Here is a 23661-nt window from a genome sequence, read left to right on the forward strand (position 1 = left end):
TTAAGTTTATTTTATACAAAAGTTTAGGTCTTTTATTTGGCGATTGAGGTAGTACGAAGTCTGCCGGGTGAGCTAGTAAGTTATAAAAATTAAAATCATTTATTTACGACTTTGAAATAATTTGACATCGTTGATTGATGTTAAAACATGTTAACTCCACCACCGGAACCCAAAAGAATCGTTTCGGACTATAAAAATGCAAATAGGGACAAGAGCAATGATGATACGAACATGAAAAGGTCTGGAGCGAACACTTCATTCGCTTATTTAATCTTTGCTACACAAACATTCCTAAACAATTTTATCAATTAAGTCTTCAGACTTGAAGGTCATTGTCAACAGAACCCTCACCATTAATTTTTTTATTGATAGTATTTATAAGAACTTAGACTTTATACATTACGTTACACAGATATATCAAAAGGTTATTCACGAAAGTATTTTAGTATATACTCAGCCGTGCCACGATCCGTATCAATTTAAGTCAGTACTTTTCATTTCATACTACATGCATACATCCTGATTGTCATTCACCAATCAATAATACATACTACATGCATATATCCTACTTGTCATTCACCAATCATTTAAACTTTAAGCGAAGATAAAAAAATACTTAGAAGAGAATTTAAAATTACCCTCATATTGGACAAATCCGTTTTTAACACGGTTTTATTATTAGCTTGGTTTTTTGTTGTTAATTGTGTGTAATGGAATCTATACACGTCTATTTTAACTTTATTTTAACAGAGTACAAGATGTCCTATTAATTTGATTATTTGCAGACAAATCAAGGACCGATGACATTGCAAAACTTCGTTCTAACATCCTGATTTAAAAAAAACTTAAATCAATTGTTGATTCGGATTTTTATATCAAGCGAGTTTTTTTTTGTTTTAAATAAAATATATTTGTTTTTTTTGTATGAAAAACCAATTAAAAAAATACTGGATCGCTTTGACGATGTGTTGACTATTGACACCCGTATACTAATGTATCTCGTTCTCATTACAACGACGGGAGCTCTAGATGATATATCAATTTAAAAAAATATGCGAATGAAACCGTGGGACAAACTAAGTTTTCATACAAAATAAGTGGTGTGAATCTCTTCCTGTGGGTTTTTCTGTGGATATAGTAAACACAGCACAGCAACCGGTAGCTCGTTAAACTAACGAAGCCTTAAGACCACTCGTGTGACTACCCTGGACAATGCCTACATATTCGATCGCGATAATGGTCGATACCAGAACGGTACCGCGAACCGGATGCGAATCGACTAGAGGCCGGTGAAAGTAGATGTTACAAAAAATGCTCCCATTCCTTACGCCCGCTGATATTTCATGAGACATTCACTCGAGACCGGTACGAAATAGTCTGTTTGGAGCAAATGCACCGGTCACGTGGTCACGACCGGTCGCCGCGCTGTACGACAAGTGCCAACAGTACAAGAGCATAATAAGTACTTGAACCGAAAATTATTGTGGTTGCAACAAAAAAATATTCAATTCCATACCTTGATCATTTCTTTATGGAACAAGAAAAGTTTGAAATTATGCAATAGAGTTTTGCGTTTGTAGTTATTTAGGGATATGAGAGTATGGGAAAATGTCAGCCCGCACGGAATTACCGCCCAACCTAATTTGGGGCAAAGCCCGAATTCTGGTTTCAAGGGTAAGACAACCGCTATACAATGACTGATTCGGTGGTGTAGTAATTAACGCCCCTGACGTTGTGGGTTCCATTCACACATCGGGCAAACGTTCGTGTGATGAACAGGCTTGTTGGCTCTTTGTCTGGGTGTTTATTATATTAGGTACCCATGCGTGAATTGCTTCCAGCTAATATTATATTCATTCATATATAATTTAGGTACAACAAAATTAGTAGTCACTAACAATACAATTCAGAGTTCAACCTCATGTTTCGAGGTCGGTGGCTGCATTCAGTATATCATTTTTAAGGCTTCTAGTAACCAACAAACCACAGGTGGTTCGTGAGCTCAATACTGGATGGATGAGTTAAGACATTTTAGGTGGACGGGAAAAGAGACTATCCAAAAGATTTTGTCACGAAGTTTTGTGACGTCGTCGTGGCCTAAAAGATAAGACGTCCGGTGCGTTCGTATCTAGCGATGCACCGGTGTTCGAATCCCACTGGCGGGTACAACATTTTCTAATGAAATACGTGCTTAGCAAATGCTCACGATTGACTTCCACGGTCAAGGAATCATATCGTGTAATAAAAATCAAGCCCGCAAAAATATAATTTGCGTAATAACTGGTGGTAGGACCTCTCGTGAGTCCGCACGGGAAGGTACCACCACCAAGCCTATTTCAGCCGTGGAGCAGTAATGCGTTTCGGTTTGAAGGGCGGGGCAGCCGCTGTAACTATACTGAGACCTTAGAACTCTTATCTCAAGGTGGGTGGCGGCACTTACGTTGTAGATTTTTATGGGCTCCAGTAATCACTTAACACCAGGTGGGCTAAGCATTAAAACAAATTCAAAAGTTTATACCCAAAAAAAATTAATTATATTTCAATTCACGTTGTAACAACCCTTCCTACATACATGCTGTGTATTTTTTTAAATAAAACAACCAATTATAATGTCAACTAATTACAGTACGTCGTATATGGAACGAGTCGTAAGGCCTGCTTATTCTGCTTGGCTACATGCTCGACTCCGGATTTACGAGGTAATTCGCAGCTGCCCTAAATTTCAGTGAACTTAGTCGTAATCGTAAAAACATTAAACGCGTCTCGTAAGATGGTGAATGAACTAGAATTATTACTATGAGATTAACGAGTGAGATACTATAAATTAATTTATGATAAATTGAATTTAACATATTTTGAATTGTAAGGTTAATTTTCAATCACTTCATCGGTCAATCAGTTTCGGTGTAGTTAAAATATACATTTACTAATAGATTGAATATTAATTAGGACATCATGCGACTATCTATCAATTAGAACACCATTAACCCGTGCGTCTCATTCAAGAAGTCGTAGATCATTAACTATGTTATTTGTTATACGGTTTTGACGTTATAATTCTGGAGCCGGCTGCACGCACGAAAAATCATAACTCGTGCGGCGTTACCTCGCTCTGAGGCGTATTTTCGTATGACGTTGTCACGTTCAAACTATCTTCAGTAAACCGACTTTAAACACAACCGTTTTTTTTTTAATAATGCACGGTTGCCGTTTCACGATTTTCATTGTCCAGTTTTTCATTTCTCTTATTGCAGTATCAATTGTTAAACATAAATCTTCACTGTAAAATGTTTTGTTAAAAATACACTTCAAAGCGATCTTTGTTGGACCGCTTGGAAAAATAACGTTTATGAAATAATATTGTTTATGAAATGAAAAATATTTTAATGCACATATAAATATGGTGAGTTAGCAATTCTCTCCGTATTGTCCACAGTCGAGATAAACATAAAAAAAAAATTCGTGGCGTGAAGTAAGCGAACGAAATCAAACTTAATTGGCTACAATAGAACAATCCAATAAAAGAAATGCTTGGCACCGACTCTAATTGATTAATGTGTTTAATTTGAACCTCCGACGTTTGACTATCATAAAGCGTCCGTCTCTTTTTTCCTCCTGTAGTCTGAGTGAGACGTGACGAATAACAGTTAATTATTTCCAACATGAAGCTCTCACAGAACCTTGCCAATGAATAGGTTAAAGATTAATTGTTTTGATTACAATACCGTGAGTTTGAGATATAATAGAACTTGGGGATTTATTAAAATTCCCATTAAACTATAAATAGTTGGCTCAAAAAAGAAAATGTAAGAGAAAATCTGAAAATTTATCTAAAGCCTACGGAAGCACGCAAACATAATAACATGTACAGATATTGTGTACCTAATATATAAATAATACTTAATAGCTAAATTTTAAGATACGTATTGTCGAAATATATTTTTTGTTTGTTTGTCCTATTGTCATGTAGCTAACAGTCAAATTACAAAGACAATATTAATGACCATTATTAAATCAACTGGATTAGCTTGTTCTTGTTTTGCTTATACAATTACAATTAGCGTCATGTTATAATTTCAACGCTAATTTTCGTTGTTTTCATCACTATTTGTTGCTTTTCCGCTTACCTTTACGTCAATACGTTATTTAATCGCTATTTTTAATTCGTTCCGTCTACCTATTCTTTTTGTTATGAAGCGTTCAGAATACAAATTAATTGGTGTAGTGCTTTTTAAAAAAAAAGGGTGCGTGTACTTATGTACGCGCGTAAGAAATTAAACTTTATTTTTATTAAATAACTAGCGACCCGCCCTCGCTTCGCTTCGGAAACATTAAAACACACATGAAACAAAAAAAAAAAAAAAAACAAAAAAAAAAAAGTAGCCTATGTTTATCAGGGACAATGTCGGCTTCTAATGGAAAAAGAATTTTTCAAATCGGTCCAGTAGTTTCGGAGCAAAACAAACAAACAAACAAATCTTTCCTCTTTATAATATTAGTATAGATTTTTTTTTTTTTGTTTTTCATTTTAATCTATTTGAAAAAAAATCGATTAAACAACATCCTCAAACACGCATATTGGACATGCTTTTTCTTGACATGTTATAAATTCGGTAATTCTCGGTACGGTTCGGAAAGTTCACCTGCGGCTATATTCAGACTGGCCAAGTCACGTCGGTCGTATTGTAATGAGCGATTTAGTGGGCAACTTCATTCTGTTAATTTTATGTCACGGTGCGCGCGCATCGTAAAATTTCACTCTCATCAATTTTTCATAACGCACCTAAAGAAGTATAACTTCAATAAAAAAAATTATTAATTCTAGAACAATTATTACCAAACGCTAACAAGTTTCGGCTCGTATCACGCAAGTGTCGATGTCTGATATTTCCATTAAATATCGTTATGAAACTCGGGCGGTTCAAGAATTGGAGCCGGTATTGGTACGATTACGTCACCGCATGCATGATTCTGTGATGTGTGGCGTTTGCGAACATGCCCGATGTACGATTGTGATGCAACGCTATTATTATTCTCTGATTCAAGGCCCTTTGAAGTCGTCGTAGCCTAAAGGATAAGACGTCCGGTGCATTCGTATCTAGCGATGAACCTGTGTTCGAATCTCGCAGGCGGGTACCAAATTTTTTATGAAATACGTACTTGACGAATGTTCAACGAATGGTGAACATTCGTCAAGTACGTATTTCATACGTACGTCCGGTGCATTCGTATCGAGCGATGCACTGGTGTTCGAATCTCGCTGCGGGTACCAATTTTTCTAATGAAATACGTACTCAACAAATGTTCACGATTGACTTCCACGGTGAAGGAATAACATCGTGCAATAAAAATCAAACCCGCAAAATTATAATTTGCGTAATTACTGGTGGTAGGACCTCTTGTGAGTCCGCACGGGTAGGTACCACCGCCCCGCCTATTTCTGCCGTGAAGCAGTAATGCGTTTCGGTTTGAAGGGTGGGGCAGCCGTTGTGACTATACTGAGACCTTAGAACTATGTCTTAAGGTGTGTGGCGCATTTACGTTGTAGATGTCTATGGGCCAAAGTAACCACTTAACACCAGGTGGGCTGTGAGCTCGTCCACACATCTAAGCAATAAAAAAAAAAAAAAAATAAAATAAAAATCAAACCCGCAAAAATTATAATTTGCATAATTACTGGTGGTAGGACCTCTTGTGAGTCCGCACGGGTAGGTACCACCACCCCGCCTATTTCTGCCGTGACTGAGATCTTAGAACTTATATCTCAAGGTGGGCTGTGAGCTCGTCCTCCCATCTAAGCAATAATAAAAAAACTAAATAATAGTTTTCGAGATCTTAATTAAATTTAAAAGAAATTTCAAAAACCTAACTACCACTCGCTTGTGTGGCACACTTTGTGTCTACGGCCTCATATTGATCGTCACGTGTACTGTAAATTAATTAACCCAACTGAGCAACGAAATAAATACAAAAATCAAACTAACGCGCAAGCAGCAATATATATATTTTTTATTATAGCAAAAATATTTATTTTATGGCAAATGTAATATTGTATTCTCTTCGGTTTTACGACTCCCGTGGTCATCTGTGAAAAAAGAAGCTGTAAAGTATTCGGAATATCCAAAATAATACATATAAAAACTATAAAAGAAACGAGAGATTAAACCGTAAAAGTACTAAAGTACTTAAAACTTTTAAAAGCTTTGGAGAAATAATATATTTTACGTACATACAAAAAGTTACATAATACACATCCTGATTGATTGATGAATGCGTTTATTCAATTTATTAGAAATTGCAGTTAAAATAACAGATCTACAGACGCCTAACTTTATCCGACGTTTTCTGACAAAATTTAAAGAACAACTATGAAACATGAAACCTAAACTTCAAACTTTGGTTTCCAAATGTCACATTTATTTTAAAACTAGCTGACCCAGCAGACTTTTTAGTTCTTCAATCGATGAGTAAAAGACCAAAACTTTTGTATAAAATAAACTTAAAACAAACACAAAAGGAATCCGTCCGACGGGAGACACATCAAAGGAAAAATAAAATGTTATTTTTATTTAATTCCGAGCATTTTTATATTTATCTACCTTTTAAACCTTCCCTGGACTTCCACAAATAATTCAAGACCAAAATTAGCAAAACCGGTCCAGTCGTTCTCGAGTTTTAGCGAGACTAACGAACAGCAATTCATTTTTATATATATAGATATTTTAACCGTAATCATTGCATCTCTTTTCGCCATTGAAACGACCAATACAAATATGTACTATATATCATGACAATGACATAAATTTCACGGAATTCAATCAATTTGGATCATCTTTACGATAATTAATAAAGTACATAAAAAATCGTTTAACGATAATTATAAAATTATCGCCAGTATCTAAGATGCTCGCTTACATCCGTAATTTGACAGGTTCGAATAATATTTTCTTATTTTTCAGTATTATTCGATTTTAATTCTAGAAGTGGATATCATAGATAATACTTAAAAGTGTACATACCAATTTGAGACGCACGTACATATCTGATTTGTTTTTAAAGTTGTTTTTGAAGATTCCATAACGTTTTTGCGCATTAAAAGTGTACAGTTTCCAAAAATATTCGAAATTGAGTCAATATGCGGAATCATTTGGTATCACCAGTATTTTTCTCATGAATACTGTCAAAAGAGCGTAGTTAGTTTAGTTATAGTTTTTTTTTTAGTTTACCTATGTTAGGACTACTATTAACAAAATTAATACATAATTTTATCTTACTTTAAAAGACAGATAATGTAACTGATAAAAAATAAAAAATTAATGTTGCATAGATCATTAATATTAAAAATATCACATGTTAAACCTTTAAAACAATCCTGTAAAATTAGTAAGTTTTGAGATTATACAGTTTTAATGCGAGAAGACGATATTATGACGAATGCCTTTCGCGTATCGATCGATATTTTGGCATTGAGAATGAGAAGTTGCGAAATCGATAAACATAAATTAAAGATTGGTCATCGGAAAGCATTGGCTCCATTGGCTTCAGTGTGGTTGGGCTAAACAACTCTTTTAACTCTTCGCAGTACTACGAATATAGTTTTTGAGGAATGATAAAATAGAAAAGTTAATTTCCCAGGAATCAGAAAATACGCCAACGAACCCAAATTATATTTGAATAAGTCTGCCGAGTCAGCCTCTGACAAATATTTTGTATATAATCTAATATTTCGGATTTATGAAGTACTAGCACCCTCACAACGATTCTCATCATTAACGCCCCCGCAACTGATGTAGGGAGTCCAACACTCATATAAATATTAGCCTATCCATTAAGTACATGTATTATCTACATGGATACCAAGTTTCAAGTCAATCGGATGCATGGTTCAGTAGTTATAGCGGAACATCCGTTAAAACCACTGTAGATTTATATGTTAATATAAATGGCATGCCAATGATTATTTTAGTATATAAAATTTTAGCATTATTCGGAACTCACACATGTTTATAAAACGAATTTCACAGTTTATGTACATGAAACCTTTAAACATATTTGAAGTATCTCTTGCCTATTCATTTAGGTAACACAAAATTAAACAGCACAACGACTATCTATACTAAATAATCGTACAAAAAATCGCAATAATTCAAGTCATTGATTTAAAGAACGACCTAAAGCCCGTATAACGTCGAGGCAAAATTTTAAAATAATGCAGCCGCTACAATGTTCATTCATATCTGCGTTGTAATGATTGAGTCGCGGCTTTGGTATTAGTCGCTTAAGTATATGTTGCATATAGACATAAAGTATTGTACATAGTACATAAAAGTACAATTATAGACAAAAACACAAATTTATGGAACTTTTTTGTTGCACAGTTGGGCGAGCGAAACAGGAGCACACACCTGCTTTTAAGTGACCATAGGTCATAAACAGTACAACGCAATCAGAGCCTAATTCGCGGCAGAAACGTCTAAAGTTTTAATCTTTTTCACTTTCAAAAAGTCATACGTTCATAGATCTTGAAGTCTTTTTTTTTAATTAAAAAATCGCTAATATATTTAGAATACTGCACTTTTGTTTGGTCCATAATAATACGTAATTATAATGACATTTTAATGACCTTCAAAGTTGATGTCATAACAACTACACACAATGCATATTCTTCTAAAAAATTTTAATATTGTGCTTTTGTATTAAATTTGTATTACTCATTGGGACTTGCATAATCTTCCTTATTGTTTTCGCAAACGTTATTTCAAAATGGCAACATACGTACGCATTATCTTCGCATACCTTTGTAAATTCCAATTTAGTGAATCCAATTTACTTTTGTATTATTGAACTTAATTATTGATTTACTATGATGACTTCATAAAAAAAGGGAATTGAAAACAGTCTGATATTTTATGAACATGTAATTAATTTACGACATTAATTTAATTAACTAATATTCTAATGTTAGTCTAATGCCAAGTGTGTAGAATTACCTAAAACGTAATCCGAACTTTTCCTCGTTTGAGTAAAGAAATAATAGTCATAAAATCTACCAAAAAAAAAGTAAAGAATTAGTCGACCAGTAATAGTGTGGTTCGTGCTAATTAAAACAAACTCACATCGTATTATTTGCATCTTAAAGAATAGAAAGTGTGTTGTGAACAGCGAACGTGTTTCCAAAACAAGTTGCATTGAAACGAGGTAGTGTTACATTGAGGTTACATCACTTTTTAATTGATACCAATCGTGCATGCCACTCAGCCAACAAACGGCGAGAAGTGAGATCAGTTTTGCGTATGAGAACAGAATCATTGTTATGAGAATTGACCTATAATATCAGCATGATAAAATCTATTGACTATGTTATTTCTGCCTTATTTATTTTTATATTTGTGAGCAGTCGAGCTCACTCTCTTAATATAGCTAAAGGATTATCAGAGGGACGGCGGGATGGATGTAATATGCTCTACGTCAACCTTGTCCCGCCGTCTCAGTAGCCTCGACTGGGCTCCGGTCCGGGGTAGGGCGCCGGCTGTGAGCGGCAGGAGTTTTTAGTGAGGTTCAATTCCCACATACCTGCCGCGCGGTTGGGCGATCCGGCGATTTTCTCCTGTGGAAAAAAATAAAACAATTATCAGAGCTCTCATCGGCGCAGAGCAGTTGCTGGTAATAGATTATGGTGATTATACTTCTGGTAGGGAATGTGTTGAGCCCGTATGGGTCCTATTTCTGCCGTGAAGCAGTAATGGGTTTCACTTTGACGGATGCGGCAGATGTTGTATTACTATAAAACTGAAACGTAAGCGTATCTCAAGTTGAGTGGTAGCATTGGCGTTGTTTATCGGCTCCGGTAACATCAGCATGGGTCGCAAGCTCAACAAGACCTATCTAAGCAATAAAAAATAAAATATAAATTTGCTACACTGACTGACGGCCAAGCATCGTTACTCGATAGGCTCTCTAGATAAAAGAACTGATAGCCATCTACAATGTGAATACAACCATCTAACAAGAGACTTTAAATCAAAGATCAAATGTTATTATCGAACGGCCGACGATTCCTTCAATCTCGGACCTCATTTTCGGCAGTTCATGCATTTACGTCATGCAAGCCAACAATTCGATCTACCGTCAGTAATTCTGCAAATTTTAAATTTCGTGGCTTCCATACTATTTATACTATGTTAATCTTTTATTGTGGAATTAGTTCTTGAATACGTACTAAATACGTATTACCCTATTAAATAACTGATATGAAAAAAATTCAACCTCGGTAGATTGCTTATTACAATGTCATTCGAACTACTCAGAAAGAATAAAGCTATTTTAACACGTTTTGTTTTAAATTCTTACAAATTCTAATCGACACGAATGTCTACAACATTACTAATATGATTTGTATACAAGACTAATTTAAAAAATCAATAATAATAATTAAACCGGTAAAGGTTTTAAAATTTGAATGAGAAAACCGATAAACAGCAATGCGATGTGGAAATTTAGGCTTTCATTTCACCGTAAAGCCAAATAATATGTATTTAAAATATTTAAATAAGGCTATCGACTTTTTGGGCGTAGAGAACCCGCATACCAAATAGAATTAACATTAGGATCACGTTCCAAACAAAGCCTGTTCAGTTGGTATTTCCCACTCCAGCATCAATGGTTCAATACCCTCAATATTTTTGGCAACTGTCGAAGCGAATTTTTGAAAACAAAAGCGACGCACGGATCGTTCGAGCGAAAATTTAAGTTGTCTTGAATATATTTAAGAAATCACATATATCTATGCAATAATAATAAGACATGTATGTGGATATTACAGAACGTTTAAAATAAAGACCGGATTTAGAAAGTTGATCGATGTTGAGCACCGGAAATTTTTGAGTTTAATTTAGCCGTCTTCCGTATTTCGTCACAGCACAATAAGCACGTAATTCATTTTTGCAATTAATGTTGTTTTCTTTAAGAAAACATACGTTCTACTCTTGATTTCTTATTAGTTTTAATAGGGCCCAAAGTTAGTGCTAAAACGAGTATCAGTACCAGTTATTGAATGATGATGATGATGATATGAATATTTAAAAAAAAACACATGCCCGCTGAGTTTCTTGCCAGTTCTCAGGACGGAGGCTAGTTTTTGTGAATTGGCGGTAGTTCTTTTTGACTTTCAACAAGTGTGTACTTTCATTTATCTCTATCTATATATTTATATATATATATATATATAGATAGAGATAATTATATATATTAGCACATTATATTAGAACAGTAATTCATTTATATATATATATAAATGAATTGCTGTTCGTTAGTCTCGCTAAAACTCGAGAACGGCTGGACCGATTTGGCTAATTTTGGTCTTGAATTATTTGTGGAAGTCCAGAGAAGGAAGGGAAAGGTAGATAAATATGAAAATGCTCGGAACTAAAGGAAAATAACAATTTCTGTTTTTTCTTTGATGTGTCCCCCGTCGGACGGATTCCTTTTGTTTGTTTTAAGTTTATTTCATACTAGCGACCCGCCCTCGCTTTGCTTCGGAAACATTAAAACACACATGAAACCAAAAAAATTAAATAAAAAAAAGTAGCCTATGTTCATCAGGGACAATGTCGGCTTCTAATTAAAAAAGAATTTTTCAAATCGGTCCAGTAGTTTCGGAGCCTATTCGAAACAAACAAACAAACAAATCTTTCCTCTTTATAATATTAGTATAGACAAAACTTTAGGTCTTTTATTTATCGATTGAGGCACTACGAAGTCTGCCGGGTCAGCTAGTGTTGAATAACAATTTTTTTGATTTCATTTCATTTGATTAGTATTATTTATGGTCGTAAATGTTTCGCTGTTCGTTTTATGGTGTCTTCGGAAGCTCATCACTATTCGGAAAGCGGTTGGGGTCGGCGACCGAGTTCGGCTAACCGGCGCGACCGTGGCCGTTCGTTCACTCGTCTATTCGCGTTACACTTGCGGCCAAGGTGAGGGACTTCACGTGTCATAGACGCACAAATTAACAAACGCCTCATTTTTTTTTCTTTCCTGCAACTTAGCAATCTGTTTCTTCAAAAACAATAATCTAATTTGATTCGCGTTACACTTGCGGCCAAGGTGAGGGACTACACGTGTCATAGACACACAAGTTAACAAACGCCTCTTTTTTTTTCTTTCCTGTAACTTAACAAGCTGTTTCTTCAAAAAAAAAATCTAATTTGATTCGCGTTACACTTGCGGCCAAGGTGAGGGACTACACGTGTCATAGACGCACAAATTAACAAACGCCTCATTTTTTTTTCTTTCCTGCAACTTAGCAAGCTGTTTATTCAAAAACAATAATCTAATTTGATTCGCGTTACACTTGCGGCCAAGGTGAGGGACTACACGTGTCATAGACGCACAAATTAACAAACGCCTCATTTTTTCTTTCTATCTTGCAACTTAGCAATCCTGCATCAAACAATCATCCTCGCCGGAAATTTTCAAGTTCAGATTAAAATCGCCCTACCTTGCACAATAATATGGCTCCGACGATATAACTGTACAGGCTGCTACTTATTTTGTATTTACTTGCATATTTTTTGTATTTATTTGTATTTAATCGTATGTAAGTCTATCTTATATTGTATTTATTTTTCACGTGTTTATATAAGTATATATTTTTATGTAGGTTTATTAAGATATGGCACCGTCCAGTTTGCTTATTCCTCTCCCTGCAAGGTTGCCTGGAAGAGATCGCTTTCAGCGATAAAGCCGCCGATTTATGTCACCAACTATTATTTGTTTTAGATGCTTACTCTGTACATGTGGTGTTAAATAAAGAGCTTTATTATTATTATTATTATTAGCAATCTGTTTCTTCAAAAACAATAATCTAATTTGATATCAGATTTTCATCAAGAAAAGTTGAGTTAGCTGAGTTGTGTCCCCAGTGGTACCATTCTCATCTCCTATCTGCAAATCTTTTTTGCTAGGTCTGGTATACTACTCCTTTTCGGGCGAGAGTATCTTAGGCTGCCCTCCCCTGCAGCTCTGCAGCTATCTGATTAACGTGTTGGTCAAGTCGTGTTTGGTAATTCTTGCTGTATGATTCAATTCCTTCCTTCACTGTTCTCAGATTCAAATTCAGATTTACGTATTTGTTACTTATGTATGGTGGAATGTTGAACATGGTTCTCATTGTTTTGCTTTGAAACCGCAACAAACGCCTCTATACGCTTATTTGTACAAATGGCCGCTGGATTTACAAAATGTATTATCGCTATTAATTTGTCTTAAAACATTTCTATTATGAATTTTAAAAGCATTAGACAAAAGATAACTCGATTACTTTCCTCAAAGAATCTCGTAACGTTTCTAGAATATTAATTCTGATTTAAATTAATTGCGTGTTCCGAGAATGAAAATAAACAGCATTACTAATCATGCAACGTATAGATGTCACTCTATTTAAAGCCTATGAATTTTAAATCGTGTTTCTTTGACCGTAGCAACTACACTTTGTGAAGGACTTATAGGCCATTATTCTTTCAATATCCTATAACTTAAATTAATTCGAAGGCAGTCCCTAAAACATCGTTGAAAATAATAATCTTCTCTTCCCAATTAGATTGAGCCATCTACCCCAAAAATAGTTGTCTCACAGTCGAATTTAAAGACACTAATTAAAATATATCATAATGTTTCTTTTATTGCTTGTATGGGATCATTATTTTTTTCAATTTTATTAAATCCTACATTGAATGACTTCAGAAAACACTAAATATCAATCAGTTAAGCCAGTATTTTTAAGGGTCAGATCGGACGGTAAGCATTAGTAAACGAATTGATTGCCGCCCAACGGGGGGTACTCGCCAGGGGAATAGTTGCTAATGAAGTTAACGCCGAGTAGTTCGGGTATTGATTGATATTAAGTACAAAAAGATGAAGGAAAAAAAACAATGAAAAAGAATCTTGTTTAAATTTAGTGAAGCGCTAATCACATTAGGCGGTCACCGTTTGTTTTAGGGCTTTCGAGCTTACGATCCTTCTGAGTAGTCAGTGTCAGGATTATCGACAATCCGAACAACAATCTTCAGAATTGTATCAAGTGTATAATATATCAGATAGACCCAATTATTGACAGAACTCGGAGTCACCGTTCGTATAATTATTATACGGTGTTTTAAACTTCTTTGTAACGTTGACAGCTACACAAAGTTTTTATTAAAACTAAGAGACATGTGAATATAGAACATACGAACCAGAAAACAAACTTACAAACATTGACATTAAGTAAATTGCGAATTATTGTATATTAAGTCTCTGGCTTGCGACCTCACAGAGCATTTTCGTATTGGACTATTGTCCGATGCCGATGCAGAGTAAGCTTTGTTGATCATTTGTTTCCATGGACGAAGTAAAAAGCTTGCATCTCGCTATATAAACCAATATATGGAAATTTGGAGATAGGTTCTAGAAGGCTTATTTTTCCAAGCATCATTGCAAAATTACGAGCGATGTTTGGAAATGAAGAGTAAAGAATAAAATAACGGTTTTTGGACTCCATAGTTTTAATTGAAATAAATGAATGCACCTATAAAAAAAAACAATAACAGCAACTTTTTTCCATTTACAGGAGATGCACGATATCTTGGATGAAGATGAAAGATCCGACTGGCTGATCGAACGTGACTCCAAATCCGGTGTGGTGCTACACGATAGATTAATGACAGATGCGGCCCTAGGCGCTGCTGCACCCATCAAAACAGAACACTCGTATAGTCTACACTCCGATGGCGAATCAGCGCCACCCTCGCCGCATCATACCAAAGTTGATGGTAAGCTAATATTTAAACTTAGACCGAGATTTGCTTATATCCACCTCAATCAGCGATCACCGTCCTCGCCGAACCCGTCGCTTGCGGCGAAGGGCTCGAGAAGTAAATAAACTCATAGACACAGCCCACTGAGTTTCTCGCCGGATCTTCTCAGTGGGTCGCTTTTCCGATCCGGTGGTAGATTCTGCGAAGCACTGCTCTTGCTAGGGCCAGTATTAGCAACAATCCCGGTTTGAGCCCCACGAGCTCACCTACTAGTTCGTTGAATCCAGAATAACCCCTCGAGGTTACTAGAATAGGTAGCAAGAAAAATGCATATAACCGAATAAAAAAAACAGAAAGGTTTTCGATATACGTATATTTATTTTACCAATGTTTACTTGGTTAATGTTAAAATATATTGACACGATAACCCTGTTATCGTGGGCGCAGCTAATTACATATTCGACTCGGCGATTGTCGAATCCCCCGGATCCACTCTCGGTGCTATTAGGCTCTTCAAGCACCGGTCACTGTCCTCGTCGAATTTGTCGATTACGACGAAGAGTCCTAGCAAACTAACTGATAGATACAGCCCATTGGATTTCTCGCCAGATTTCAGTGCGTTGCGAATCCGATCCGGTGGTAAATTCTGCGATGCACTACTCTTGCTGGGGAAAGTGTTAACAAATTCTGTAAGGTTGAACCCGTGAGCTCACCTACCCATCCGCCAGAACCTGGAATATCTCTTTAGGTTACCAGCGACTATGTAGGGAAGTCAAAAGATATATAATATCAGTTTAGTATTATCTTCCGTTTTCGCGAGTCGTAGACAAAAATCAAACAACTTTTACGGTTTTAATCTCGCCTGCTTTACTATAATTATCTTACGTCGTTACGTAGAAAATAATATAATAATACAATATAATTTAATATAATATGCGCGTTATATATCGAATTGAAAAATTAAAGACGACATTAAAGAAAAAATATTTCGACGTAGTACAAATCTTTACTACCAGTTAAATCAAACGCCTAAATGTTTGGGTTTTTTTTTTTCTAATGGCACAATGCATTACGATAAATGCTTCAGTAGTTTACTCAACCTGGTTTGTTGAAATTTTAACAAAAAATCTTTAGCCTAAGGGATGTGACGAAGGTTGAAACATCCGATCGTTTGAAGCTTAAATTGTCTGAAATTTCGCAACAATTTACGGACGAATAAAACGATCTTTTTTTTTCTAATACTGTAAATTTAAAATAATAGTAGGTACTTAGGACTCCTTTAGATGTCATTAACAGCTCGAGCTTTAGGAAGGTACAACATAATTTTACTAAAATCGGTTTGACTACTTCGGCATAACACTTTTCAGAACAATCAAGCAAATATATGTATGTATACAATTTTTTTAGCAATTTTCATGAACGTTTAACACACACACACACATGCATGAGAGTTGAACTGGGTTGAACCCAAAAACCACTTCGATCCACACGCCAGAAAGGGTTTTGGAGAAATTTTAACGTACATCCCTAGCTAGTTCAAATTAAAGCCACTGTCCCATGGGATTCAAAACCCTCGGTCATCGGCGACACGTACTTTTCGGTTGGCGGGCTGACCAGACACCTCCTGCATTCGTAATGACCTATCTAACGGTGTCTTGCAAGAGTTGATTTCACGGCACCTGATTAAATCTGATGCAAAACAGTGAGCTCTTATTCCACTAGACGGCTAACTCGAAAAGCTACTCCATACAATTTCTCATCTAACCATACTTACAAAAATAAAAAAAATCTTGTTTAGTTGCGTGGACGAGCTCACAGCCCACCCGGTGTTAAGTGGTTACTGGATCCCATAGACATCTACAACGTAAATACGCCACCCACCTTGAGATATAAGTTCTAAGGTCTCAGTATAGTTACAACGGCTACCCCACCCTTCAAACCGAAACGCGTTACTGCTTCACGGCAAAAATAAGCGGGGTGGTGGTACCTACCTGTTAGGACTCACAAGAGGTCCTACCACTAGTAAATATACAAAAATATGTACTTCTGGAAGGTTAGTATAATATAACGAGAAAAATAAATAGAAACGTGGACTAGTGAACATAATAGTGAACAGTGTAGCCTTCGAAATAGTAGATTATTATCGGCAACCTTTGGCCGACCTTGCCCTCCGATTTCGTGCACATCACCGCCATTACACGTTTACAATGATGTTTATACTGGTATCATTCGAATACCACACGAGGCTTTTGCGTTATGACCAATACCTATATATTAATACGTGAAGCAAAAACTTTATACCCCTTTTTACCAAAATTGCACGGATGGAGGATTATGAGAAATTTTCCACACTTATAGAGAGAATATAGAGAAGGAGTGCAGAATGCTATTTTTTTTTTAAATTATGCATTAATAATACATTAAATCAATAAAAAAACCATATTTGACACACAAACATATTATTATATATACTCTTTGTTTACTGTTAAACTTTTGTTATTGCGTAAAGTATGTGGTCATATTGAGAATAGGTTAATATTGTTTATATTTAATATAATTTATCTATAGTGTAGTCTTGGCGAAATCTGTAATTAAAGAAGTATAATAAATAGCCTTTGACAATAGAACCATAATAATGTTCAAACTTATAATTTCAATTAATTATTATCGAATTTCGACTACCACCAGTATTTTTTTAAACTTTGAATTTAGTCTTCTATTAATTATCTGTTGGAATATCTTTGAAATTGTCTTTAATGCGATCAAAAATAAGCTATCATTGCAATGGACTTATATATTTTAATTACCTTGAATCGCAGACACAAGGTCGAGGCTCTCGCTGTGAGCCTCATGATCGCCAAGATCTTCGAAAAAGTGTGCACACAATAAACTCTAAAAAGTAATAAAACACTATGGTAAATTCTTCTAAGTGAACTTCTTCGCATTCAAATTTTATGATTAAGTATAGTAGGTTCATGTAATATAAAAGAAAAAAATCATAACGACAAATAATAGTATACGCTCCTATGGCCTATTGTAAGCCCACACAGATAGGTGCCATCATCTTGCCTATTTCTGTCTTATAAAGGGTAAGACAACAGTTATATATGATTTTTATGGGATTCGGTAATCATCAGATGAGTATGACCTTAAGTCATCTATGCGATAAACTTAAATAAAACCTTATATAGAAGCGCCACTCCATGGAGTTTATTATTTTAAAGAGTCCCAGGGAGGAGCAAGGGAGAGTGCAAGGGATTTAATAGTGTTTGGCAAAATAGCGAACTATATTAGCGGCTTAAATCAATTATTGAATCTTAAATTTTCGATTTCTGAACTTCACTAATATTTGATCTAAAGAATAGAACTTTTTTTCATTATGGTACTCGGATTTTTGGGATACCAATATGGTGAGAGTCGAATTTATTTACTGTTAAATTATTATTATAAAAACATACATATTTTATTATACTCTGTTATATAAAAATTCAACCGAGCGCAATGAAATGAAGATGTTTTATTTGAAATAGCAATAAATTAGGTGAGAAATTGAATGAGATTAAATGAAATGACATGATGAAAAATGTTCCAGTAAAATGGACCACTTTAAATCAAACATCAGTGTTTTTCGAAAGAACTCAAGAAGCCAAGTGTAGAGGTAGTTTATTCATTTTCCCATTAAAAAATAATTTTACTGAATAAAACAATTCACACCATCTTGCTCCTCGTGCTCCCTCCCGCCAAATAGTCCGAGAACTCTCTGGGATTGACTATAAAAAAAGTTGAAAATCAAAATAAAATTTTTTTTAGCGCAAAGATATCACACCATACAGCCATGTAATAGTTTTAACAGCTGGTAAGTAATGTGTTTGTATTCGTTTGTCTTCATAACGTCATTTAGTTCAAATGCGTACTCATTAAGTTATGTAATTTTATTGTACTGTGATTGCGATACACGCGCGTAGAATTGGAATTTCAGCGATTCATTATCAATATAGATATTAATAAATAAACATTCCTACTTCACTAAAATAGTACAAATTACTTAAAACGAATTATATTTTAAATGGATTTTCAAAGTTTAGGAATCTTTAAATAAAACCGTTCTTTTTCGGAAAATTTTAACTCAGATACCGTGCATACCATTAAACAAATATTATATTAAGTACCAATGGGTAACAAATATGTAAATATGTAAGAAATGTCAAAACAATTTTTTACCGCACTATAGACACTTTGAAATATAAATTATAATTTCATTCTTGACTATGTACTTCAAAATTATCAACTTCAAACCATCAACAGCACAAGATTATTGAACAGAAAAAAAATTGACATTTTTTTTTCAACTTACAATACAACAATATAATTTTAATGATAATTTTTAATTCGTTGTCTTCACACGTTAACGACTTGTTTGTACGTCTGTACCGGCACTCGTTGTCCGTGTGAATTCAGATAACTCTTGACATTATGCACTTTGGGCCTTGCGTGATGCCCATAATGATATTTACAATGTCGTTGCTACGAATTTTATTTAATATTTTACGGGTGCCATTATCAAATATTTAAATCGTGCAGCTATCTAAATTTTGTTACGTTCTGTTTTTTTTTACACTAAATAAGAAAAAACTGAGGCAGAAGACACGTTTCTCACAATAATACTTAAATAATGTTCTAAAAACATTCACCGTGTCCCAAAAGCTTAATTTCAATCTTTATTCAATATAGTTGTTTTCGGAAATTTTCGATGCGATCTTTTTACAATTCGCTTATATTATTTGATTTTTTGGAATCTAAGCAGTTAGATATAAAAAATAATCACAACCCTTAGATATTCAATTAGCAATCTTAATCTAAATCCGGTACCGTACCTAATATAATTTGCAAATGTCATTAAAATGACAAAAAAAATTGTTTTAAAATGTCAAAATACACATCATAGAAGCATAGAACGATTTATGAATCATGTAACAAATAACAATCCTGTAATTAGAATTGATATCAAATAAATAATAATAATGTGTATAAAGGTAAAATTAATTCATCTTTAAAATTCATTGGCTAAATACAACAAAATTTACATTAATCATTCGCAATATAGACTTTTACGAAAAAATATCTCAAAAGTTTTTTTTTTATTTTATTGCCCTTGTAGGCAGACGAGCATACGGCCCACCTGATTGTGAGTGGTTACCGTCGCCCATGGACTTCAGCAATGCCAGGGGCAGAGCCAAGCCGCTGCCTACCGCTTAAAACAATGTTGTGGTTTCTTGTCATGTTTATTAGCTATTTAGCTTTAGAATATACTCGTAATAAGTGTACAGTTTTTATGGTCATAGATGTGATTTTCAATTCTCGGTTCAGATGATACCTCAGATTTTGTCTATTAAAGTTTCAGCGTTATAATAATTATGGCTAAACTGAATAAAATAAGCACGACGAACGCTTAATCTGTGATATTTTGTCGTGGAAATGGATCGTATTGAATCGTGAATGATTAAAACAATTACTTTTAATCATGAACTTTTTTTTTAGTAAATCTACAAAAGCCCATACGCTAATGATTATTTTCCAAGGTCCAGATGCTCGATAAGATATGAAGCTATGAACTAAGCTATAAGATATGAACTGGAAATTATCGCTTTGTTATCTGTTCAGAATCCACCTAATGATATTTTTCGCACGTTTCAAAACAAAACGTTTAGATAAATCGTATTCGTTATCGGAAACGACAAACATTGATTGAGCAGATCGAAAAACAGATGTTCTATCGTTTCAAACATTTGTGATAAATTATTAAATAGATAATAATTATGAAACAAAACATACCGATGATTGAGGCGTGTTGAAACAGCAAGGGCTTTATTACTGATGTACACCAAGAGCTAAGTAAATACTTGTATTTGTAATATGTGATTTTCTACCTATTATTTTTTTATTGCTTAGATTGGTGGACGATCTCATGGCCCACCTGACGTTAAGTGTGTACCGGAGCCCATAGACATCTACAACGTAAATGCCGCCACCCACCTTGAGAGATCAGTTCTACGGTCTCAGTATAGTTACAACGGCTGCCCCACCCTTCAAACCGAAACGCATCACTGCTTCACGGCAGAAATAAGCAGGGCGGTGGTACCTACCCGTGCCTACTCACAAGAGGTCCTACCACCAGTAAAGGCCATCACTAGTCGGTATTTCTCATGACAGACTGTTTGTGGTCATGTAGAATGTGATACACTCATTTAAAATGTCCAGGTATCAAGATAATAGGCGAATCGTTATGTAGTTCAAGAAGCCGAGTGAATCACCTTCACACGGATCAGTTGCCTTGCTAATGGCATTTAAAATCAGTTTACTCTATCCATGAACACCAGGAAACATTTATTGACACTGTCAATTAACTTAATACAATCGGCAACAGATCGTAATCCCGTAATGAATCGGTCAACTGTCTTTTAATCAGTTTCCTTGTGCACTTGTGTTCATTCATCTGCACAAACCACCAATCTGGACATTTATTTTAATGTAGATCTTTTTTTTATTGCTTACACACGCTGTTAATTTTACTCAACATAGCTTAGCTCGAGTTCATACTGTACGCCAGGTGTCACAGTTGCGTGCCGGAAGGCTTCTGCGGAAACAATTTGTACAAGACTCTACACACTGTAAATTGAACACTAGCGATCATTTATACCACAGCTAGTGGTATAAATAGTGTTCATGTATACCACAGCTAGTGGTACAAATGGCGATCATTTATACCACAGCTAGTGGTATAAATGATCGCTACGAAGGACTTTAAGGCTATTAATTTATTGATATTGTTAAAGGCCCAATTGACACGCGATAGTATGGGGATTCCACTTGGGATACGGTCAAATATCCTGGTAGTATATACAGCTATCTATCTATTCAGCATGTGAATATCGATTGATCAGATTACCAGCTAATTACAGCTACAAACAATTTAAAAATACTTTTAAGGTTTAATCAAGCTTTTTATTGTAACCATATTATTTCTGGCATTTCAAATACTTTACAGTTTTCGTAGTGTTACGAACCACTGTTATTTGTCGATATTTAAATATTGTGCTATTTACTGTCAATTTGATAATAATAAAAATAATAACAAAACTATATTAAAGTATATTACAATAGTAGGTACCTAGTACAATATTCATATTCACCTATAAATTTATAACAACTCTAGAATTCGAAACTTCGATGACACGACGACAAAAATCATACGTTATTAGTTCTAGTATGTTAATAATTTTATTAAGCTTACAGAAATTCAATGTCTTGCTTCATCTATATAATAATACATGAAGCAAAAACTTTGTATCCCTTTTTACGAAAATTGCGCGGACGGAGGAGTATGAAATTTTCCACACTTATAGAGAATATAGAGAAGAAGTGCACAATGCTAATATTTTTTTAAATAATGCATGAAATATCTGTCCGCAATGCATACTGTAGGTACGTATTCATCACTCACCGTGTCTTATCTTTCTAATCGTGTTCGAAACTGATTGTCAATACGAGACAGATAACGCAATGGAAACGTCCCTAGCTTAAACAAATTTAATTAATATGACTTTAATTTTGGATAGATCAAGTGCATCATTAACGAAGTACAAATTATAAGCAGTTTACAAAAATCACTGGAGTTGATTTCACTAGCCACATGACCTATATCAATTTGGTGTACCCACAAGTGAAAGGAATCAGGAGGTCAACGCACTTTGATGGATGACTACGTTTTGTCTCGAAATGTCAAGATTCCTATTAAATTAAGATGGATCGTGACTTAAGAGTCAGAAGTAAGATAACTCTTATATACCTGTATAAGCTGTACCCGTTCGCTTCGGTGGGCATTTAAAATTAACATTATTATTTATCACCCCCACAAAGATTCTCATCATTAACGCCCCCGCAACTGGTGTAGGGAGTCCAACACTCATATAAATATTAGCCTATCCATTAAGTACATGTATTTTCTACATGGATACCAAGTTTCAAGTCAATCGGATGCATGGTTCAGTAGTTATAAAGGAACTTCCGTAAAAACCACTGTAGATTTCTATATTAGTATAGATTTTATGCAGTTTTACAGAAGATGTTTTAATGTGAATTAAAAGTCAAAGCAGGGACTTCATAACTGAAAAGCTTTTCATTTATGCTGCCTACTGCTATTATTTAGCACGGTAAAGTGATTAAACTCAAATAGTTCATTGAAATTAAAACCATCGATGTATTGCTAACACGAGCTGTTTATTCCTTGATATAAACGGAAAACAATCTTTTGCTAACTTAACCCTAAATACTAAATAATATCGCAAATTCGTATTTAGTCTAAAACGAGGGTAGAAGGCGCTAGAGGTCATTGACTACTTGAGTCAGGTGGTAAAATATATTTTTTTTGTATACATTGCGTGGATTGCAAAAAAAAAATTCGATCATATTTCAGATTTATCATATTAGAAATAGCCAGTACGTACTACAACTATTGATTTTCGGAAACCAAACACCCCATAATATGTGTTACTTTTTATTGCACTAGATAGGCCAGCTCATGTCTACGCTGGGGTTAAGTGATTACCCACCTGAATTCTACAATCCACGCCGAGACAGAAAGACAAACATTCAATCATGTTCTGCTATGCCAATATACGAGTATACTACAAAGTCAAGCACAAATAAGTTTTCTCTTTTCTTTTTTTCTTTTTTTTTCCTTTCTGCGTTCGCATTTATGAATGTCGAAGAAATGATGGATAGTAACGCTGCAATTATGTACACATATATACGTGTTAAATATTCATGATTGTAGTTATTACTATACACTTTCTAGCTGTAAAATAAT

The 23661-nt window shown here is 34.7% G+C and overlaps 1 protein-coding gene across 1 annotated transcript in view; it reads left to right on the forward strand.

The window, feature by feature from the left end:
* The window catches only part of CrebA (Cyclic-AMP response element binding protein A), a 140311-nt gene that overhangs the window by 98551 nt on the left and 18099 nt on the right, over positions 1 to 23661 (forward strand). Inside the window, exon 2 of the mRNA XM_089732238.1 lies at positions 14609 to 14810. Coding sequence (XP_089588364.1) covers positions 14609 to 14810 — 202 coding nt within the window. The remainder of the gene's footprint in view (positions 1 to 14608; positions 14811 to 23661) is intronic.

The sequence above is a fragment of the Bombyx mandarina genome, chromosome 13 (assembly GCF_030267445.1).
Source record: "Bombyx mandarina strain Sakado chromosome 13, ASM3026744v2".
NCBI classification, from domain to species: domain Eukaryota; kingdom Metazoa; phylum Arthropoda; class Insecta; order Lepidoptera; family Bombycidae; genus Bombyx; species Bombyx mandarina.